Source organism: Oncorhynchus kisutch, linkage group LG17, assembly GCF_002021735.2.
Source record: "Oncorhynchus kisutch isolate 150728-3 linkage group LG17, Okis_V2, whole genome shotgun sequence".
Classification (NCBI taxonomy): domain Eukaryota; kingdom Metazoa; phylum Chordata; class Actinopteri; order Salmoniformes; family Salmonidae; genus Oncorhynchus; species Oncorhynchus kisutch.
Genome location: NC_034190.2, coordinates 29173949 through 29195541, shown reverse-complemented (window position 1 = coordinate 29195541; position 21593 = coordinate 29173949). Strand labels below are relative to the sequence as shown.

At 48.9% G+C, this 21593-nt stretch overlaps 1 protein-coding gene across 1 annotated transcript; it reads left to right on the top strand.

The window, feature by feature from the left end:
* Window positions 1–2776: 2776 nt before the first annotated feature.
* Window positions 2777–16213, top strand: LOC116354382 (mucin-19-like). The gene is made up of 4 exons (XM_031793509.1): window positions 2777–2815; window positions 3060–3273; window positions 3983–4080; window positions 4297–16213. Exons 2-4 carry the CDS (start codon window positions 3117–3119, stop codon window positions 15316–15318), a joined length of 11277 nt encoding a protein of 3758 aa, XP_031649369.1. The 5' UTR covers window positions 2777–2815; window positions 3060–3116; the 3' UTR covers window positions 15319–16213.
* The last annotated feature ends 5380 nt before the right edge of the window (window positions 16214–21593 follow it).

Below are 21593 nucleotides of genomic sequence, written 5' to 3'. Positions count from 1 at the left end.
AAGGAAGAGGAGAGAACAGTCCAGGGCTTAGGTAGCAGAAGTCTTTCTGGGCCTTCCTCATAAACCGCTTGGTATAAATGTCCTGGATGGCAGGGAGCTCGGCCCCAGTGATGTACTGGGCCATCCGCACCACCCTCTGTAGAGCCTTGTATTTTAGGGCAGTGCACTTGTCATACCAGGTGGTGATGCAGCCCGTCAAGATCCTCTCGATGGTTCAGTTATTGAACTTCTTGAGGATCTAGATGGGTAAAAATGTAAAAGCAGACATTGAATATTCCTTCGAGCATGACGGCAGGGTAGCCCAGTGGTTAGAGTGTTGGACTAGTAACCGAAAGTTTGCAAGATTGAATCCCTGAGCTGACAAGTTAAAAATGTGTCTTTCTGCCCCTGAACAAGGCAGTAATGTATGTTCCTAGGCTGTCATTGAAAATAAGAATTTGTTCTTATTAACTGACTTGCCTAGTTAAATAAAGGTAAAAAATAAAACTGGTGAAGTTATTAATTACACATTGAATGGTGTACCAATACACCCAGTCACCACAAAGATACAGGTGTCCTTCCTAACTCAGTTGCCGGAGAGGAAGGAAACTGCTCAGGGATTTCACCATGAGGCCAACGGTAACTTTAAAACAGTTACAGAGTTTAATGGCTGTAATATGAGAACTGAGGATGGATCAACATTGTAGTTACTCCACAATATTGACCTACTTTCAAGCATAGTGATGGCTGCATCATGTTATGAGCATGCTTGTAATCATTAAGGACTGGTTAGTTTTTCAGCATAAAAAAAGAAACGTAATGGAGCTAAACACAAGCAAAATCCTTAAGGTAAACCTGGTTCAGTCTGATTTCCACCAGATACTGGGAGATTAATTTACATTTCAGCAGGACAATAACCTAAAACACAAGGCCAAATATTCACTGGAGTTGCTTACCAAGGCGGCAGTTTCATGTCATGTTTTACTTAAATTGGCTTGAAAATCTATGGCAAGACTTGAAAATATCTAGCAATGATCAACAACCAACTTGACAGCTTGAAGAATTTTGAAAATAATAATATATTGCAAATATTGCAAAATCCAGGTGTGGAAAGCTCTTAGAGACTTACCTGGAAAGACTCACAGCTGTAATCACTGGCAAAGGTGATTCTAACATGTATTGACTCAGGGGGTTGAATACTATGTAATCAAGATATATTAGTGTTTTATTTTTCCCCCAAAAAATGTACAAGTCTTCAAATTTTTCTTCTACTTTCACATTCAAGTATTTTGTGTAGCTCGTTAACAAAAACTTTAACACAACCAAATTTGGAAAAAGTCAAGAGATGTGAATACTTTCTGAAGGCACTGTGCATTTGCATCTTTGCTCAAATACATATAATGCCTGACAATATTACAGAAAGGTATGGCTATAAAATGTAATCTACAGGGTGGCCAAAGTGGTTCCTAATTCGGCTTCTGAAATGTATCAATGGAGAAAACATTTTGGCCACCAAGCCAAAACTTTGGCAGTGATATAATTTGAATTGTGAAGGTGAGAACAAAACAAAGTCATGAAGACCACATAGGAAAATGTGTTGTATATCTCAAGTGGTAAATAAACAATTATAGTAAGTGCCTCTCTTCAGCTTAATTAAATAATGTTTTTATAATTATTTTATTTGAGTTTTTAATCGATTTAAACAAAAAACATACATCATGCAATGCCCCACAAAGGCAAAATGCAGTAACTACACTTTAGACTAAAATTGAGTAAAGACTTAAATCAGGCTTTTTAGTATCTGATTAATCTTGTGACAACGTGTCCTGGAATCAATTATGTTTAGTTTCAGTGAAAATGTTGTGTGAAATTTGCAGTAACTACAAAATCCAAGTAAAAACAAGGCAAACAGCAGTATGTTAAGTTACTGCACTATGGCTTTGTTCCACCATGTTTTGACTTCAGTTACTCGCTCTGCCATACAAAAACAAAGACCAGTAACTACGCAAACAGTGAAACTGAGAAAAATGGCTATAAAGTGTATTGGCTGTCTAGCCAAATATGTTGTAGGTAGAGAAGTGATAATGTATTATGAAGTAATTGTTTATGAATATCAACCATGATCACTGATTTGACCTAAAAATATATTGCTTAAAATACATGTTGGAATTTATTTTAGAACACATTTCCAAATACATTTTAAAATCTACCAAATATATTGATACATACATGTAAAAATATACTCAAATACATTCTTTAATTGTGGTGGCAGAGGCTGTCGGCATCACGGAGTTGCCACTTCACTGTTGACGTTGAGACTGGTGTTTTGCGGGTACTATTTAATGAAGCTGCCAGTTGAGGACGTGAGGCGTCTGTTTCTCAAACTAGACACTCTAATGTACTTGTCCTCTTGCTCAGTTGTGCACCGGGGCCTCCCACTCTTTCTATTCTGGTTAGAGCTAGTTTGTGCTGTTCTGTGAAGGGAGTAGTACAGAGCGTTGTACGAGATCTTCAGTTTCTTGGAAATTTCTCACATGGAATAGCCTTAATTTCTCAGAACAAGAATAGACTGACGAGTTTAGAAGAAAGGTCTTTGTTTCTGGCCATTTTGAGCCTGTAATCGAACCCACAAATGCTGATGCTCCAGATACTCAACTAGTCTAAAGAGGGCCAATTTTATTGCTTCTTTAATCAGAACAACAGTTTTCAGCTGTGCTAACATAATTGCAAAAGGGTTTTCTAATGATCAATTAGCCTTTTAAAATTATAAACTTGGATTAGCTAACACAACGTGCCATTGGAACACAGGAGTGATGGTTGCTGATAATGAGCCTCTGTACGCCTATGTATATATTCCATTTTAATCAGTTGTTTCCAGCTACAATAGTCATTTACAACATTAACAATGTCTACACTGAATTTCTGAACAATTTTATGTTATTTAAATGGACAAAAAAAATGCTTTTCTTTCAAAAACATGAACATTTCAAAGTGACCCCAAACTGTTGAACGGTAGTGTGTATATATATCGTTTTTAAAGTAATTTTTCCCATATGGGCTCATTATCATGCTCTCTGTAGATCCAGGGTGGCGTCCATCAACACTCTGTGAAAGTCCATTACTTTGACCGCCTTCTCATGAGGAATGTGTCTGGCACGGCAACTTGTCAGACTCCCATCTCCACCCCTCCTACCTCTGTTCCACCAACATTGTGGCTGCCCCAAGTCACCTGTGGGAAAACAGACATGACTGTTAAACTACCTGTTGGAATGCTGATAGATGTGAAGGTGCTTGGTAAGAACTGATCATTCATGTTCCCACGGAACTAACTGCAGTTATTTGATGTCAATACTAATCTGAGGACATGTTTCACATATTGGAGCAATGGATTGATTTAAAAAATGCATTGCTATGTCATGTAGTAGATAACTAGCAAGTCATAGTGTGGATTGTTGGTTACTTTGTTTTGACCACAGACAACCCCACTCTGATATTTTTATTGGCAAAAGACTTGATGTGATTGGCCAAAATAATAGTAAAACAAAAGATCAGAATTAGACTGCCTGTGTAAACTTATCCTTTGTGCTCACAGATCTGAAAAGACTGCGTAGGTCAGGGTTTTCCAAACTCGGCTCTAGCACTCTACACAGCTGATTCAAATAATCAACTAATAATCAAGCTTTGATCATTTGAATCAGCTGTGTAGTGTTATGGCAAAAACCAAAATGTGCACGCCTTGGGGTCCCGAGGACCAAGTTTGGGAATCGCTGGCTTAGGTGGATGCAACATGGTAGCAGCAACACTTGACCTATTGGAAGGTTTGGTGGTGCCATCACCATATTGCTTACATCTACTTTCAAACCTTTGAACACTGAAATGGAAACTGGAAGTTTTTTTTAAAGGCTGTGCCTTACTTTAACTTAACAGACGGAACTGCAATGTCATGTTAAATCCTTTATTTTAAAAAGTTGGCTCTGATATTGATTGATATGCTGTTTTGCAGGTCCAGAAGCGTTGTTGCACGTTCCTGATGGATACATTGTAACTCAGTGGAAAAGTCTCAATGCCTTGTTTGTCAAATTTTCCCAATCAAATGTGGAGGTAAGAAATTCCTGGGGTGTCATTTATCAATATTGCATAGAAACTGATTTAAAAAAATGATCATGCTCTGAAATGTAAACATTAGATTAAAATTGACAAAAATGCACATATGATTCTTTGTGGCAATGGTTGAACATTTTAGACATTTTAAAAATAAATACAATTTAACTTGTGCTGGTGATTGCAGTTGCCCTTAACTGATTTCCTCTTCCACAGTATGGCAGTCTCTCGCTTCAACTGGTTTATCAGAACTCTGCTGGAGAGTTGTCCACCACAATGGTATCCTGTTTCCCTCAACCTTTCAACTCAAGAAATGTAGAAGAACCCTTTGGGGATTTATGGGGATTCCCAAATATTCCCACTGCACCCTATATGATAGATCAAACCCCAGTCATCACCAATGTTCCTTCAACATCTGCAGCATCTACCCCACTAGAAGCATTTTGCTTGTGGGGCTTCCCATTCATTCCTACTGGAGCTTTTCTTCCTTGTAAAGAATCCACAACTCCAGCCACTACGACTGTGACCACAACTGCTGCCACTACGGCAGCCGCTGCCACAACGACAGCCCCTGCCACCACAAGTGCAGCCGCCACTACGACTGCGACCACAAGTGCAGCCGCCACTACGACAGCCGCTGCCACAACAACTGCAGCTAACACCACAGCAACAGCAGCCACCACCACAACTGTAGCTGCCACTACGACTACAGCAGACACCACAAATCAGGCTGTTACCACAAGAGCAGCAGCAGCAGCTACAACAACAACTGCAGCCGCAACTACGACATTCGCTGCCATCACAACTGCAGCCGCCAATACAACCACTACCACAACAGCAGCTACCGCCTCAACTACAGATACCACTAAGACAACCCATGCCACCACAACAGCAGCTGCTAACACAACTGCAGCTGTCACTATGACAACAGCCGCTACCACCACAACTGTAGACATTACTAAGACAACACCTGCCACCACGACAACAGCCGCTGCCACCACTTCTGCAGCCCCTGCCACCATAACTGCAGACGCCACTTCAACAGCTCCTGCCACCACAACTTCAGCTGAAATTACAACAGACCCTGCCACCACAACTGCAGACACCAATGCGACTACTACCAATACTGCAGCTTCCACTATGTCAGCCTCTGCCACCACAGCAACAATAGCCACCAGCACAACTGTAGCCGCCACTACGACTACAGCAGCCACTGCCACCACAACTCTGGCTGGTACCACAACAGCAGCTGCCACTACGACTGCTAACACAACTGCAGCTACTACTACGACAGCTGCCACTTCGACAAAACCCCATGCCACCACAACTTTAGCCGCTACCACAACAGCAGCCACTGGAAATACAAGTGCATATGATACCACAACTGCAGCTGCCCCTATTATGACAGCCGCTGACACCACAACTGCATTTGCCACCACGACAACAGCCATTGCCACCACTACTGCAGCCCCTGCCACTGTAACTGCAGCCACAAATAGGATAGCCCCTGCCAACACAACTGCAGACACTACCACAACTACTACCACAACTGCAGCTTCCACTACGTCAGCCTCTGCCACCACAGCAACAATAGCCACCAGCACAACTGTAGCCGCCACTACGACTACAGCAGACACTACGACTACAGCAGCCACTGCCACCACAACTCTAGCTGGTACCACAAGAGCAGCATCTGCTACCACAACAGCAGCTGCCACTACGACTGCTAACACAACTGCAGCTACTACTACGACAGCTGCCACTTCGACAAAACCCCATGCCACCACAACTTTAGCCGCTACCACAACAGCAGCCACTGCAAATACAAGTGCATATGATACCACAACTGCAGCTGCCCCTGTTATGACAGCCGCTATCACCACAACTGCAGCTGCCACTATGACGACAGCCGCTGACACCACAACTGCATTTGCCACCACAACAGCCATTGCCACCACTACTGCAGCCCCTGCCACTGTAACTGCAGCCCCAAATAGGATAGCCCCTGCCAACACAACTGCAGACACTACCACAACTGCAGCTTCCACTATGACAGTCCCTGCCACCACAGCAACAGCAGCTGCCACCAAAACTGTAGGCACTACAATGAATACAGCAGCCACTATAACAGTAACAACTGCAACCACAATTGCAGCTGCCCCTACGACAACAACCGCTACCACCACAATGGCACCTGCCCCTAAGACAACAGCCACTACCACCACAGCTGCAGCTGTCACTATGATGACGGCCGGTGCCACCACAACTGCAGCTGCCACCACAACTGCCACTGACACCACCACGACAGCCCTTCCCACCACAACTGGAGACACCACAAAGACAATCTATGCCACCACAACTTTAGCCGCTACCAGAACAGGAGCCACAGCAACCACAAGTTCAGCTGCTACATCAACTGCAGCTGCCACTATGATAACAGCCGCTGACACCACTACTGCAGCCCCTGCCACCGTAACTAAGGACGCCACTACGACAACCCATGCCACCACAACGACAACCCATGCCACCACAACTTCAGACGCTACCACAACAGCAGCCACTGCCACCACAACTGCAGCTGCAATAACGACAGACCCTGCCACCACAAATGCAGACTCCACTACGACACCTACCACAACTGCAGCTTCCACTATGACAGCCTCTGCCACCATAGCAACCGCAGTCGCCAGCACAACTGTAGCTGCCACTACAGCTACAGCAGCCACTACAACAGCAGGCGCTGCCACCACAACTCCAGCTGGTTCCACAAGAGCAGCCGCTGCCACCACAACTGCATTTGCCACCACGACGAATGCTACCACAACAGCAGCTGTCACTATGATGACACTCACTGCCACCACAACTGCATCTGCCGCTATGGCGACAGCTGCTGCAACCACAACTGCAGCTGCCAACATGACAACAGCCGCTGCCACCACCACTGCAGCCCCTGCCACCATAACTAAGGACGCCACTACGACAGCCCCTGCCACCACAACTAGAGACACCACTAAGACCACTCATGCCACAACTTTAGTCGCTACCAAAACAGCAGCCACTGCAACCACAAGTGCAGCTGCTACCACAACAGCAGCTGCAATAAAGACAGACCCTGCCACCACAACTGCAGCCACCACTACGACTGCTAGCACAACAGCAGCTGCCACCACAACTGCAGCTGCCACCACAACTGCAGCTGCCACCACAACTGCAGCTGCCACCACGACAACAGCTGCCACCACGGCAACTGCAGCTGCCACCACGACAACTGCAGCTGCCACCACGACAACTGCAGCTGCCACCATGACAGCAGCTGCCACCACGACTGCAGCTGCCACCACCACAGCCCTTCCCACCACAACTGGAGACACCACAAAGACAATCTATGCCACCACAACTTTAGCCGCTACCAGAACAGGAGCCTCAGCAACCACAAGTGCAGCCGCTACATCAACTGCAGCTGCCACTATGATAACAGCCGCTACATCAACTGCAGCTGCCACTATGATAACAGCCGCTGACACCACTACTGCAGCCGCTGCCACCGTAACTAAGGACGCCACTACGACAGCCCCTGCCACCACAACGACAACCCATGCCACCACAACTTCAGACGCTACCACAACAGCAGCCACTGCCACCACAAATGCAGACTCCGCTACGACACCTACCACAACTGCAGCTTCCACTATGACAGCCTCTGCCACCATAGCAACAGCAGTCGCCAGCACAACTGTAGCTGCCACTACAGCTACAGCAGCCACTACAACAGCAGCCGCTGCCACCACAACTCCAGCTGGTTCCACAAGAGCAGCCGCTGGCACCACAACTGCATTTGCCACCCCTACGACTGCTACTATAACAGCAGCTGCCACTATGATGACACTCGCTGCCACCACAACTGCATCTGCCGCTATGGCGACAGCTGCTGCAACCACAACTGCAGCTGCCAACATTACAACAGCCGCTGCCACCACTACTGCAGCCCCTGCCACCATAACTAAGGACGCCACTACGACAGCCCCTGCCACCATAACTAAGGACGCCACTATGACAGCCCCTGCCACCACAACTGGAGACACCACTAAGACAACTCATGCCACAACTTTAGTCGCTACCAACACAGCAGCCACAGCTGCAATAAAGATAAACCCTGCCACCACAACTGCAGCCACCACTACAACTGCCAGCACAACAGCAGCTGCCACCACAACAGCAGCTGCCACCACGACTGCAGCTGCCACCACGACTGCAGCTGCCACCACGACTGCAGCTGCCACCACGACTGCAGCTGCCACCACGACAGCAGCTGCCACCACGACAACAGCAGCCACCACGACTGCAGCTGCCACCACGACTGCAGCTGCCACCACGACAACAGCAGCTGCCACCACGACAACAGCAGCTGCCACCACGACAACAGCAGCTGCCACCACGACAGCAGCTGCCACCACGACAGCAGCTGCCACCACTACTGCAGCCCCTGCCACCGTAACTGCAAACGTCCCTACGACAGCTCCTGCCACCACAACTGCAGCTACATATACAACAGCCCCGGCCACCACAGCAACAGCAGCCGCCACCACAACTGCAGCTGCCAACATGACAACAGCCACTGCCACCACTACTGCAGCCCCTGCCACCACAACTGGAGACACCACTAAGACAACTCATGCCACAACTTTAGTCACTACCAACACAGCAGCCACTGCAACCACAAGTGCAGCTGCTACCACAACAGCAGCTGCAATAAAGACAAACCCTGCCACCACAAATGCAGACGCCACTATGACTACTACCACAACTGCAGCTGCAATAAAGACAAACCCTGCCACCACAAATGCAGACGCCACTATGACTACTACCACAACTGCAGCTGCCACCACGACGACAGCAGCTGCCACCACAACTGCAGCTGCCACCACGACGACAGCAGCTGCCACCACGACGACAGCAGCTGCCACCACGACGACAGCAGCTGCCACCACGACGACAGCAGCTGCCACCACGACGACAGCAGCTGCCACCACCACGACAGCAGCTGCCACCACCACGACAGCAGCTGCCACCACCACGACAGGAGCTGCCACCACCACGACAGGAGCTGCCACCACCACGACAGCCGCTGCCCCCACTACTGCAGCCCCTGCCACCGTAACTGCAGACGTCCCTATGACAGCCCCGGCCACCACAGCAACAGCAGCCGCCACCACAACTGTAGCCGCCACTACAACTACAGCAGCCACTACGACAGTAGCAATTGCCACCACAACTCCAGCTGGTACTTCAAGAGCAGCAGCTGTAACCACAACTTTAGCTGCTACCAGAACAGCAGCCACTGCAACCACAAGTGCAGCTGCCACCACAACTGCAGCTGCCACTATAATAACAGCCGCTACCAGCATAACTGCAGACACCACTAAGACAGCTCCTGCCACCACAACTGGAGACACCACTAAGATAACTCATGCCACCACAATTTTAGTCGCTACCAACACAGCAGCCACTGCAACCACAAGTGCAGCTGCTACCACAACAGCAGCTGCAATAAAGACAGACCCTGCCACCACAAATGCAGCCACCACTACGACTGCTAGCACAACAGCAGCTGCCACCACGACGACAGCAGCTGCCACCACAACTGCAGCTGCCACCACGACAACAGCCGCTGCCACCACTACTGCAGCCCCTGCCACCGTAACTGCAGACGTCCCTAAGACAGCCCCTGACACCATAACTGCAGCCACATATATGACAGCCCCGGCCACCACAGCAACAGCAGCCTCCACCACAACTGTAGCCGCCACTACAACTACAGCAGCCGCTACAACAGTAGCAACTGCCACCACAACTCCAGCTGGTACCACAAGAGCAGCCGCTGCCACCACTACGACTGCGACCACAACAGCAGCTGCCACTATGATGACAGCCGCTGCCACCACTACTGCAGCCCCTGCCACCATAACTAAGGACGCCACTACGACAGCCCCTACCACCACAACTGGAGACACCACTAAGACAACTCATGCCACAACTTTAGTCGCTACCAACACAGCAGCCACTGCAACCACAAGTGCAGCTGCTACCACAACAGCAGCTGCAATAAAGACAGACCCTGCCACCACAAATGCAGCCGCCACTACGACTGCTACCACAACAGCTGCTGCCACCACAACGACAGAAGCTGCCACCACAACTGCAGCTGCCACCACGACAACAGCCGCTGCCACCACTACTGAAGCCCCTGCCACCGTAACTGCAGACATCCCTACGACAGCCCCTGCCACCACAACTGCAGCCACATATACGACAGCCCCGGCCACCACAGCAACAGCAGCCGCCACCACAACTGTAGCCGCCACTACAACTACAGCAGCCACTACAACAGTAGCAACTGCCACCACAACTCCAGCTGGTACCACAAGAGCAGCAGCTGCAACCACAAGTGCAGCTGCAACCACATGTGCAGCTGCAACCACAAGTGCAGCTGCGACCACAACTGCAGCTGCCACTACGATAACAGCCGCTACCAACATAACTGCAGACACCACTACGACAGCCCCTGCCACCACAACTGGAGACACCACTAAGACAACTTCAGCCGCTACCACAACAGCAGCCACAGCAACCACAAGTGCAACTGCTACCACAACTGCAGTTGCCACTATGACAACAGCCGCTGACAACCCTACTGCAGCCGCTGCCGCCGTAACTGAGGACGCCACTATGACAGCCCCTGCCACCACAACTGGAGACACAACTAAGACAACCCATGCCACCACACCTTTAGCCGCGACCACCACAACAGCAGCCACTGCCATCACAACTACAGCTGTAATTACGACAGCCTCTGCCACCATAGCAACAACAGTCGCCAGCACAACTGTAGATTCCACTACAACTACAGCAGCCACTACAACAGCAGCCGCTGCCACCACATCTCCAGCTGGTACCACAAGAGCAGCATCTGCAACCACAGCTGCATTTGCCACTACTACGACTGCTACCACAACTGCAGCCACCACTACGACTGCTACCACAACAGCAGCTGCCACCACGACCACAGCAGATGCCACCACGGCAACAGCTGCTGCCACCACAACTGCAGCTGCCAACATGACAACAGCCACTGCCACCACTACTGCAGCCCCTGCCACCACAACTGGAGACACCACTAAGACAACTCATGCCAACACAACTGCAGCCACATATACGACAGCCCCTGCCACCACAACTGTTGCCACATATACGACAGCCCCGGCCACCACAGCAACAGCAGCCGCCACCACAACTGTAGCCGCCACTACAACTACAGCAGCCGCTACAACAGTAGCAACTGCCACCACAACTCCAGCTGGTACCACAAGAGCAGCAGCTGCAACCATAACTTTAGTCGCTACCAGAACAGCAGCCACTGCAACCACAAGGGCAGCTGCCACCACAACTGCAGCTGCCACTACGATAACAGCCGCTACCAGCATAACTTCAGACACCACTAAGACAAACCATGCCACCACAACTTCAACCGCTACCACAACTGCAGCCACAGCAACCACAAGTGCAGCTGCTACCACAACTGCAGCTGCCACTATGACAACAGCCGCTGACACCACTACTGCAGCCGCTGCCACCGTAATTAAGGACGCCGCTATGACAGCCCCTGCCACCACACCTTTAGCCGTGACCACAACAGCAGCCACTGCCATCACAACTACAGCTGTAATAACGACAGACCCTGCCACCACAAATGCAGACGCCACTACGACAGCCTCTGCCACCATAGCAACAACAGTTGCCAGCACAACTGTAGATTCCACTACAACTACAGCAGCCACTACAACAGCAGCCGCTGCCACCACACCTCCAGCTGGTACCACAAGAGCAGCATCTGCAACCACAACTGCATTTTCCACCACTATGACTGCTACCACAACAGCAGCTGCCACCACAACCACAGCAGCTGCCACCACAACTGCAGATGCCACCACAACAACAGCCACTGCCACCACTACTGAAGCCCCTGGCACCATAACTGCAGACGTCCCTACGACAGCCCCTGCCACCACAACTGCAGCCACATATACGACAGCCCCTGCCACCACAGCAACAGCAGCCGCCACCACAACTGTAGCCGCCACTACAACTACAGCAGCCACTACAACAGTAGCAACTGCCACCACATCTCCAGCTGGCACCACAAGAGCAGCAGCTGCAACCACAACTTTAACCGCTACCAGAACAGCAGCCACTGCAACCACAACTGCAGCTGCGACCACAACTGCAGCTGCCACTACGATAACAGCCGCTACCAGCATAACTGAAGACACCACTACGACAGCCCCTGCCACCACAACTGGAGACACCACTAAGACAACCCATGCCACCACAACTTCAGCCGCTACCACAACAGCAGCTGCCACTATGACAACAGCCGCTGACAACCCTACTGCAGCCGCTGCCGCCGTAACTGAGGACGCCACTATGACAGCCCCTGCCACCACAACTGGAGACACAACTAAGACAACCCATGCCACCACACCTTTAGCCGCGACCACAACAGCAGCCACTGCCATCACAACTACAGCTGTAATTACGACAGCCTCTGCCACCATAGCAACAACAGTCACCAGCACAACTGTAGATACAACTACAGCAGCCACTACAACCGCAGCCGCTGCCACCACATCTCCAGCTGGTACCACAAGAGCAGCATCTGCAACCACAACAGCAGCTGCCACCACGACCACAGCAGCTGCCACCACGACCACAGCAGCTGCCACCACGACCACAGCAGCTGCCACCACGACAACAGCCGCTGCCACCACTACTGCAGCCCCTGCCACCGTAACTGCAGACGTCCCTACGACAGCCGCTGCAACCACAACTGCAGCTGCCAACATGACAACAGCCACTGCCACCACCACTGCAGCCCCTGCCACCATAACTAAGGGCGCCACTACGACAGCCCCTGCCACCACAACTGGAGACACCACTAAGACAACTCATGCCAACACAACTTCAGTCGCTGCCAACACAGCAGACACTGCAACCACAAGTGAAGCTGCTACCACAACAGCAGCTGCAATAACGACAGACCCTGCCACCACAAATGCAGATGCCACTATGACTCCTACCACAACTGCAGCTTCCACTAGGACAGCCTCTGCCACCATAACAACAGCAGTCGCCAGCACAACTGTAGCTGCCACTACAACTACAGCAGCCACTACAACAGCAGCTGCTGCCTCCACAACTCCAGCTGGTACCACAAGAGCAGCCACTGCCACCACAACTATAGCCACCACTACGACTGCTACCACAACAGCAGCCGCCACTACGACTGCTACCACAACAGCAGCTGCCGCTATGATGACAGCCGCTGCCACCACAACAGCAGCTGCCAACATGACAACAGCCGCTGCCATCACTACTGCAGCCCCTGCCACCACAACTTTAGCCACTACCAACACAGCAGCCACTGTAACCACAAGTGCAGCTGCTACCACAACAGCAGCTGCAATAACGACAGACCCTGCCAACACAACTGCAGCTTCCACTACGACAGCCTCTCCCACCCTACCAAGAGCAGTCGCCAGCACAACTGTAGATGCCACTACAACTACAGCAGCCACTACAACAGCAGCCGATGCCACCACAACTCTAGCTGGTACCACAAGAGCAGCATCTGCAACCACAACTGCATTTTCTACCACTACGACTGCAACCACAACTGCAGCCGCCACTACGACTGCTACCACAACAGCAGCTGCCGCCACGACGACAGCCGCTGCCACCACAACTGCAGCTGCCACCACTACTGCAGCCCCTGCCACTGTAACTGCAGACGTCCCTACGACGACCTCTGCCACCACAACTGCAGCCACTACCACAACACCCCCTGCCACCACAACTTTAACCGCTACCAGAACAGCAGCCACTGAATCCACAAGTGCAGCTGCTACATCAACTGCAGCTGCCACTATGATAACAGCTCCTGCCACAACAACTGCAGCCGCAACTACAACAGTCACGGCCACCACAACTCCAGCTGGTACCACAAGAGCAGCATCTGCAACCACAACTGCATTTTCCACCACTACTACCGCTTCCACAACAGCAGCTGCCGCCACGGCGACAGCCGCTGCCACCACAACTGCAGCTGCCACCACGACAACAGCCGCTGCCACCACTACTGCAGCCCCTGCCACCGTAACTGCAGACGTCCCTATGACGACCTCTGCCACCACAACTGCAGCCACATATACAACAGCTCCTGCCACAACAACTGCAGCCACATATACGACAGCCCCGGCCACCACAGCAACAGCAGCCGCCACCACAACTGTAGCCGTCACGACAACTACAGCAGCCACTACAACAGTAGCAACTGCCAACACAACTCCAGCTGGTACCACAAGAGCAGCAGCTGCAAACACAACTGCATTTTCCACCACTACAACTGCGACCACAACAGCTGCCATTACCACAACACCCCCTGCCACCACAGCTTTAACTACTTCCAGAACAGCAGCCACTGCATCCACAAGTGCAGCTGCTATATCAACTGCAGCTGCCACTATGATAACAGCTTCTGCCATTACAACTGCAGCTGCCACTATAACAACAGCTGTTACCGCCACAACTAAAGACACCAATAAGACAACCCCTGCCACCACACATTTAGCCACTACAAGAACAGCAGCAACTGCAACCACAACTGCAGCTGCCACTACAACTGCAGCTGCCACTACAACTGCAGCTGCCACTACGACAACAGCCACTACTACCACAACTGCAGACACTGCTAAGACAACCCCTGCCACCACGTCAGCAGCCACTGCCAACACTACTGTAGCCCCTGCCACCATAACTGTAGGTGCCTCTATGACAGCCCCTGCCACCACAACTGAAGACCCCATGAAGACCACCATTGCCACCACAACTTTAGCCGCTACCACAACAGCAGCCACTGCAGCCACAACTGCAGCTGATACTACAACACAAGTCTCTGCCACCACAACGACAGCCAGTGCCATGACAACTGCATCTGTCACTATGACGACAGCTGCTGCCACCACAACTGCAGCTGCCACCATGACAGCAGCCGCCGCTACCACTAATCCAGCCCCTGCCACCGTAACTACAGATGTCGTTACGACATCCCCTGCCACCACATCAGCAGCCACAAATAAGACAGCACCTGCCACCAAGCAACAGCAGCCAGCACCACAACTGTAGTCACCAGTACAATTACAGCAGAAACTACAACAGTAGCAACTGCCACCACAACTGCAGAAACCACTAAGACAACCCCTTTAGCCGCTACCCCTTGCAGCTGTCACTGCAACCAAGAGTGCAGCTGCCACTATGTAGACAGCCTCTGCCACTACAACTACAGCTGCCACTGTAACTGAGGACGCCACTATGACAGCCGCTACCACCACAACTGGAGACACCACTAAGACAACCCCTGCCACCACAACTTTAGCCGCTAACTTTAGCCGCTACCATAACAGCTGCCACTGCAACCAAGCATGCAGCTGACACTCTGGCAATAGCTGCTACCACCACAACTGCAGACACGACCAAGACAACCCCTGCCACTAGAACTTTATCCGCTACAACAAAGGCAGCCACTGCAACCACAAATGCAGCTGCTACCACAACTGCAGCTGCCATTACGATGACAGCCGCTGACGCTACAATTGCAACAGCCACTACGACAACAGCCGCTACCACCACAACTGCAGATACCACAAAGACAACCCCTGCCTCCATGACAACTGCCGCTGCCAACACTACTGCAGCCCTGCCACCATAACTGTAGACGTCACTACGACAGCCCCTGCCACCACAACTTTAGCCGCTACCACAACAGCAGCCACTGCAACCACAAGTGCACATGCTACCACAACTGCAGCTGCAATAATGACTGACCCTACCAATACTGCAGCTTCCACTACGACACCCTCTGCCACCACAGCAGCTGCCAGCACAACTGTAGCCGCCACTACGAGTAAAGCAGCCACTACAACAGCAGCCACTGCCACCACAACTCCAGCTGGTACCACAAGAGCAGCAGCTGCAACCACAACTGCAGCCGCCACTACAACATTCGATGCCACCACAACTGCAGACACCACTATGGCAACCCCTGCCACCACAACTTTAGCCACTTCCATAACATCAGCCACAGCTACCACAACTGCTGCTGCCACTACGATAACAGCCACTATCGCCACAAATGCAGACACGACTACGACAACCCCTGCCACCACAACTGCATACTCAACTATGACATTCCCTGCCACCACAACTGGAACCACCACTTCACAGCCGCTGCCATCACAATTGCAGCTCCACTACGACAGCAGCTGATGCCACCACATCTGCTGTCAACAGAACTGCATTCACTACCACAAATGAAAACGCCACAACTGCCACTACGGCAGCCTCTGCCACCACAACTTCAACTGCTACAACAACAGCAGCCTCTGCCACCACGACAGCCCCTGCCACCACATCTTCAGCCGCTACAACAACAGTCGCTAATGATAACAGCCGCTGCCACCACAACTGCAGCCGCCACTGACATGCCATGTCACCACAATTGGATCCGCCACTACGATAGTCGGTGTCATCCCAACTGCAACTGCCAGTATTACAGCAGCTGTTGTAACCACAACTGAGGCAACTGCAACAGCCACCATAACTGCAGCTGCCACTAAGACAACAGCTGCTGCAACCACATCTGCAGTTGCTGCCAACAAAACTACAGACGCCACTATGACAGCCCCTGCTAAAACAACAGCACCCTCTGCAACCACAACAGCGGTTGCCACTACGACAGCCACCATAACTTCAGCCGCTACATCAACAGCAACCTCTGCCACCACAACAGCAGTTGATAACTATGACAGCCGCTGCCACCACAATTGAAGCCGCCACTACGACATTAGGTGCCATCCCAACTGCAGCTGCCAGTATTACAGCAGCTGCTACCACCACAACTGCAGCCGCCACCACAACTGCAGCCGCCGCTAAGGCAACAATTGCTGCAACCACAACTGCAGTTGCTGGCAGCAAAACTTCAGCCACCACTATGACAGCCCCTGCCACCACAACAGCAGCCGCCACCGCAACTGTGACCATCACTACGACAGCCCATGACACACTTTAACTGCAGCAGCCACTACAACTGTAACCGCCACTACGACAGGCTCTGCCAACTCAACTTCAGCCGCTACCACAACAACCGCCGCTACCACTACGACAACCCTTGCCACCATAACTGCAGCTGCCACTATGAAAGCTACTGCCACCACAGCTGGTAACTCAACTGCTGCTGCCACTATGACAACAGCTGATGCCACTATGACAGCCCTTGCCACCCTAACCGCAGCTGCCACTACGGAAGCTACTGCCACCACAACTGCTGCCGCCACTACTGCTGCCACTACCATAACTGTAGCTGCCGCTACTGCAGCCGTTACTACCACTGCAGCTCCCAATATGAAAGCAGCCGCTGCCACCACAACTGCTGCCACAACTGCAGCCGCCACTATGACAGCCCCTGCCACCTCAATTTCATCCGCTACCACGACAACAGCAGCTACTGCCACAACTGTAGCTGCCACCACAACAGCCCCTGCTACCACAACTGTAGATGCCAAAACGATAGCCCTTGCTAGAACAACTTCAGCCACTACAACAATGGCATCTACCACTACGATAGCCCCTGCCACCACTAACGCAGCTACCACTATGACAGCAGCTGCCAGCACACTACGACAGCCTGTGCCACCACAACATCAACCCTTGCCACCACAACTGGGTTGAGTTTGAGTGACTGTGGAGGCCAGGTCCTCTGATGCAGCACTCCATCACTTTCCTTGCTCAAATAGCCCTTACACAGCCTGGAGGTGTGTTTTGAGTCAATGTCCTGTTGAAAAACAAATGATAGTCCCACTAAGCGCAGACCAGATGGGATGGCGTACCGCAGGAAAATGCTGTGGTAGACGTGCTGGTTAAGTGTCCTTGAATTCTAAATAAATCACTGACATTGTCACCAGCAAAGCACCATCACACAGCCTCCTCCATGCTTCACTGTGGGAACCACACATGTGGAGATCATATGTTCACCTACTCTGCATCTCACAAAGACAGCGGTTGGAACCAAAAATCTCAAATTTGGACTCATCAGAACAAAGGACATATTTCCAATGGTCTAATGTCCGTTGCGCGTGTTTCTTGGCCCAAGCAAGTTTCTTCTTATTCACACAGTCTCCTCTGAACAGTTGATGTTGAGATTTGTATGTTACTTGAACTCTGTGAAGCATTTATTTGGACTGCAATCTGAGGTGCAGTTAACTCTAATGAACTTATCCTCTTCAGCAGAGGTAAGTCTGGGTCTTCCTTTCATGTGGCGGTCCTCATGAGAGCCCTTTTCATCATAGTGCTTGATGGTTTTTGCGAATGCACTTGAAGAAACTTTAAAAGTTATTGAAATGTTCTGGATTGACTGACCTTCAAGTCTTACAGGAATGATGGACTGTCGTTTCGCTTTGCTATTTTGAGCTGTTCTTGCCATAATGTGGTCTTTTACCAAATAGCCCTATCTTCTGTATACCACCCCTACCTTGTCACAACACAACTGATTGTCTCAAACTCATTAATTTGTGGAATTATTTCCTTAACTTTTAACAAGGAAAACCTGTTAATTGAAATGCATTCCACCTCATGAAGCTTGTTGAGAGAATTCCAAGAATGTGCAAAGCTGTCATCAAGGCAAATGGTGGCTACTTTGAAGAATCTCAAATATAAATTATATTTTGATTTGTTTAAAACTTTTTTGGTTACTACATGATTCTGTATTTCATAGTTTTGATGTCTTCACTATTATTCTACAATATAGTAAAAAATAAAGAAACCCTGAATTGAGTATGCGTGTCCAAACTTTTGACTGGTACTGTATTTTACATACATTGATTACCAACTGGGCTCATTTTGACCAGAAGAAAAAGCATCAATCAATCAACAATCACAGCAAAATATCAACTTAGTTCTTGTCAAAACATCAGATGTACAATAATTTGATTACAGTATTTAGATTTTAGAATTTTTAAGAAAATATAAATTGTTTAATATTTGTGGTAAAAATGACTGCCGTTTAAATTGAAGGAGCAGGATATTATAGGAAGCAGTACGTTTGAAAATACCCAAAATATGGCTTAGTTTTCTTTATTTACTTACTCCACAGCCATCATTAAATGCTTGAAGTTTCTTTAAACCAAATGGTATAGCACCCAAAATAGTATAACAAGTTGCACATAAAGAATATTGGAGGATATTATAGGAATTCTGGTATTTATATAAAATTTGCAGTAGTATAACACATTTTCACCAATAAAGCACAGTGTACATTTAGAGGGTAGCTGGTTTCTGTACTATAGTTCTACCAAGTGTTCATACCGCTGACAGACTTTTATGCGCTGTTTCGACTGCAACTAAGAACATGTCTAAGGTCATTTTGATTAGTCAGTCATACCTAGCTATAATCAGTTATAACCACAGGTGAGTACACAAGGTGCCCCATCTCTGCAAATGATCTGTCTATCTGGTCAAAATCACTGATACAGTTTCCCTTTACCCTATGACGATATGTATTACTTAATATTATGTCTCCAGAGAAACCTACATTCAAATAAAGGTCAGATTTATCACATGACTATAGACAGAATTAGGTGTTTTTGTCTCGGGTCAAAATGACCCCAAAGGACTTGGAACTTTTTTAAAGTCCATATTGATACAGAAACACAGAACAAGTTGATTGACAAACTCATGAAGAATTTGAAGAATTTAATAAACCACCTTTGGGCTGTGATAAAAGAAGTATGCCTCGAGTCAAAATGACCCCAGTCCATAGCTTGAGGGGTAACATTGTCCTTTCCCTTGCAGGCATTTCAAGACATGTGAATGCAACACTGATGACTACTGGTGTGCATCATGTCATTTTAACAACCAATGCATATTTCACAACAATATACCATTTTTTTCATACTGGAACTTGACACCATCTATAAAGGCTGTAAACCTAAGGCTTTTATACTCTTCACCAGCTATGTAAGTTAATGCCCTTATCAAGTGTTTTGTTATAATTTTATTTTGGAATGCGTGTATATGACAGGATTCAAAACATAGATTATATATTTCACAACATGGCATAATATTGTATATCATTATAATCACTACCAGGAATATCCCTTTAGGAATATTATAGTTTTTTTTTTAATGTTTGAAAATAATATATATAAATGAGTGAAAAACAATGTGTTTTTGGCAAAAGTTGTGAACATTTTTGCTAATATTTCACAAAGATTATGTATTTTACAAACCTGGCTAAATTGGTTGCGTTACCTGCATAACTATAATCATATTTGAGTTATCATTGGGCATATTCCACCTATTATTGGAAGAGTTGTGGCAATGTCAGACCAATCCAATTAAAACCAATGGAGCTGGTTGGCGGCCATATTTCTAGCTTCGTGTCAAATTTGGTGCACTCATTGTGAAGACGTTTAGCAAAAATTGGTTACCTGTACCTCTTTGCTGGATGTAATGCATTCCTGTAGGATTTCATACAGGGGGGCAGGTTTCACATTAAATGTATTTATGTTTACACAAGGTAACACTTTATTTGGATAGTCCATCTGTAGATGGGGCAGCAGGGTAGCCTAGTGGTTAGAGCATTGGACTAGTAACCGAAAGGTTGCAAGTTCAAAATCCCCGAGCTGACAAGGTACAAAATCTGTTGTTCTGCCCCTGAACAGGCAGTTAACCCACTGTTCCTAGGCCGTCATTGAAAATAAGAATTTGTTCTTAACTGACTTGCCTAGTAAAATAAAGGTTACATTTTTTATTTATTTTTTTATTTAAAAAAAGATGCTCTACAGACTATCAGTAATATGTGAACTGCATGTCTGTAGTTCATCTACAGATGTTAGACTAACTGTAGACTATCAGCAGCATTTCAGCAACATCTCTTTAGACTTTCAGTAGCATCTCAACAGTATATCTCAACATGTTCAACAAGGTAGTCTATAGTCCATCTATAGATGCTCTACAAACCCTCTGTAAACTATAAGCAGAATTTCAACACCATATCTATAGCCCGTAAGTGATATTTCAACAGTACATCCCCTCGCTTTTACAATGCTTGGGTCAAAAATTGGGTCAAAACTTGGGTCAAATGTTTCGGGTAGCCTTCCACAAGCTTCCCACAATAAGTTGGGTGAATTTTGGCCCATTCCTCCTGACAGAGCTGGTGAAACTGAGTCAGGTTTGTAGGCCTCCTTGCTCGCACACGCTTTTTCAGTTCTGACCACAACTTTTCTGTGGGATTGAGGTCAGGGCTTTGTGATGGCCACTCCAATACCTTGACTTTCTTGTCTTTAAGCCATTTTGCCACAACTTTGGAAGTATGCTTGGGGTCATTGTCCATTTGGCAGACCCAT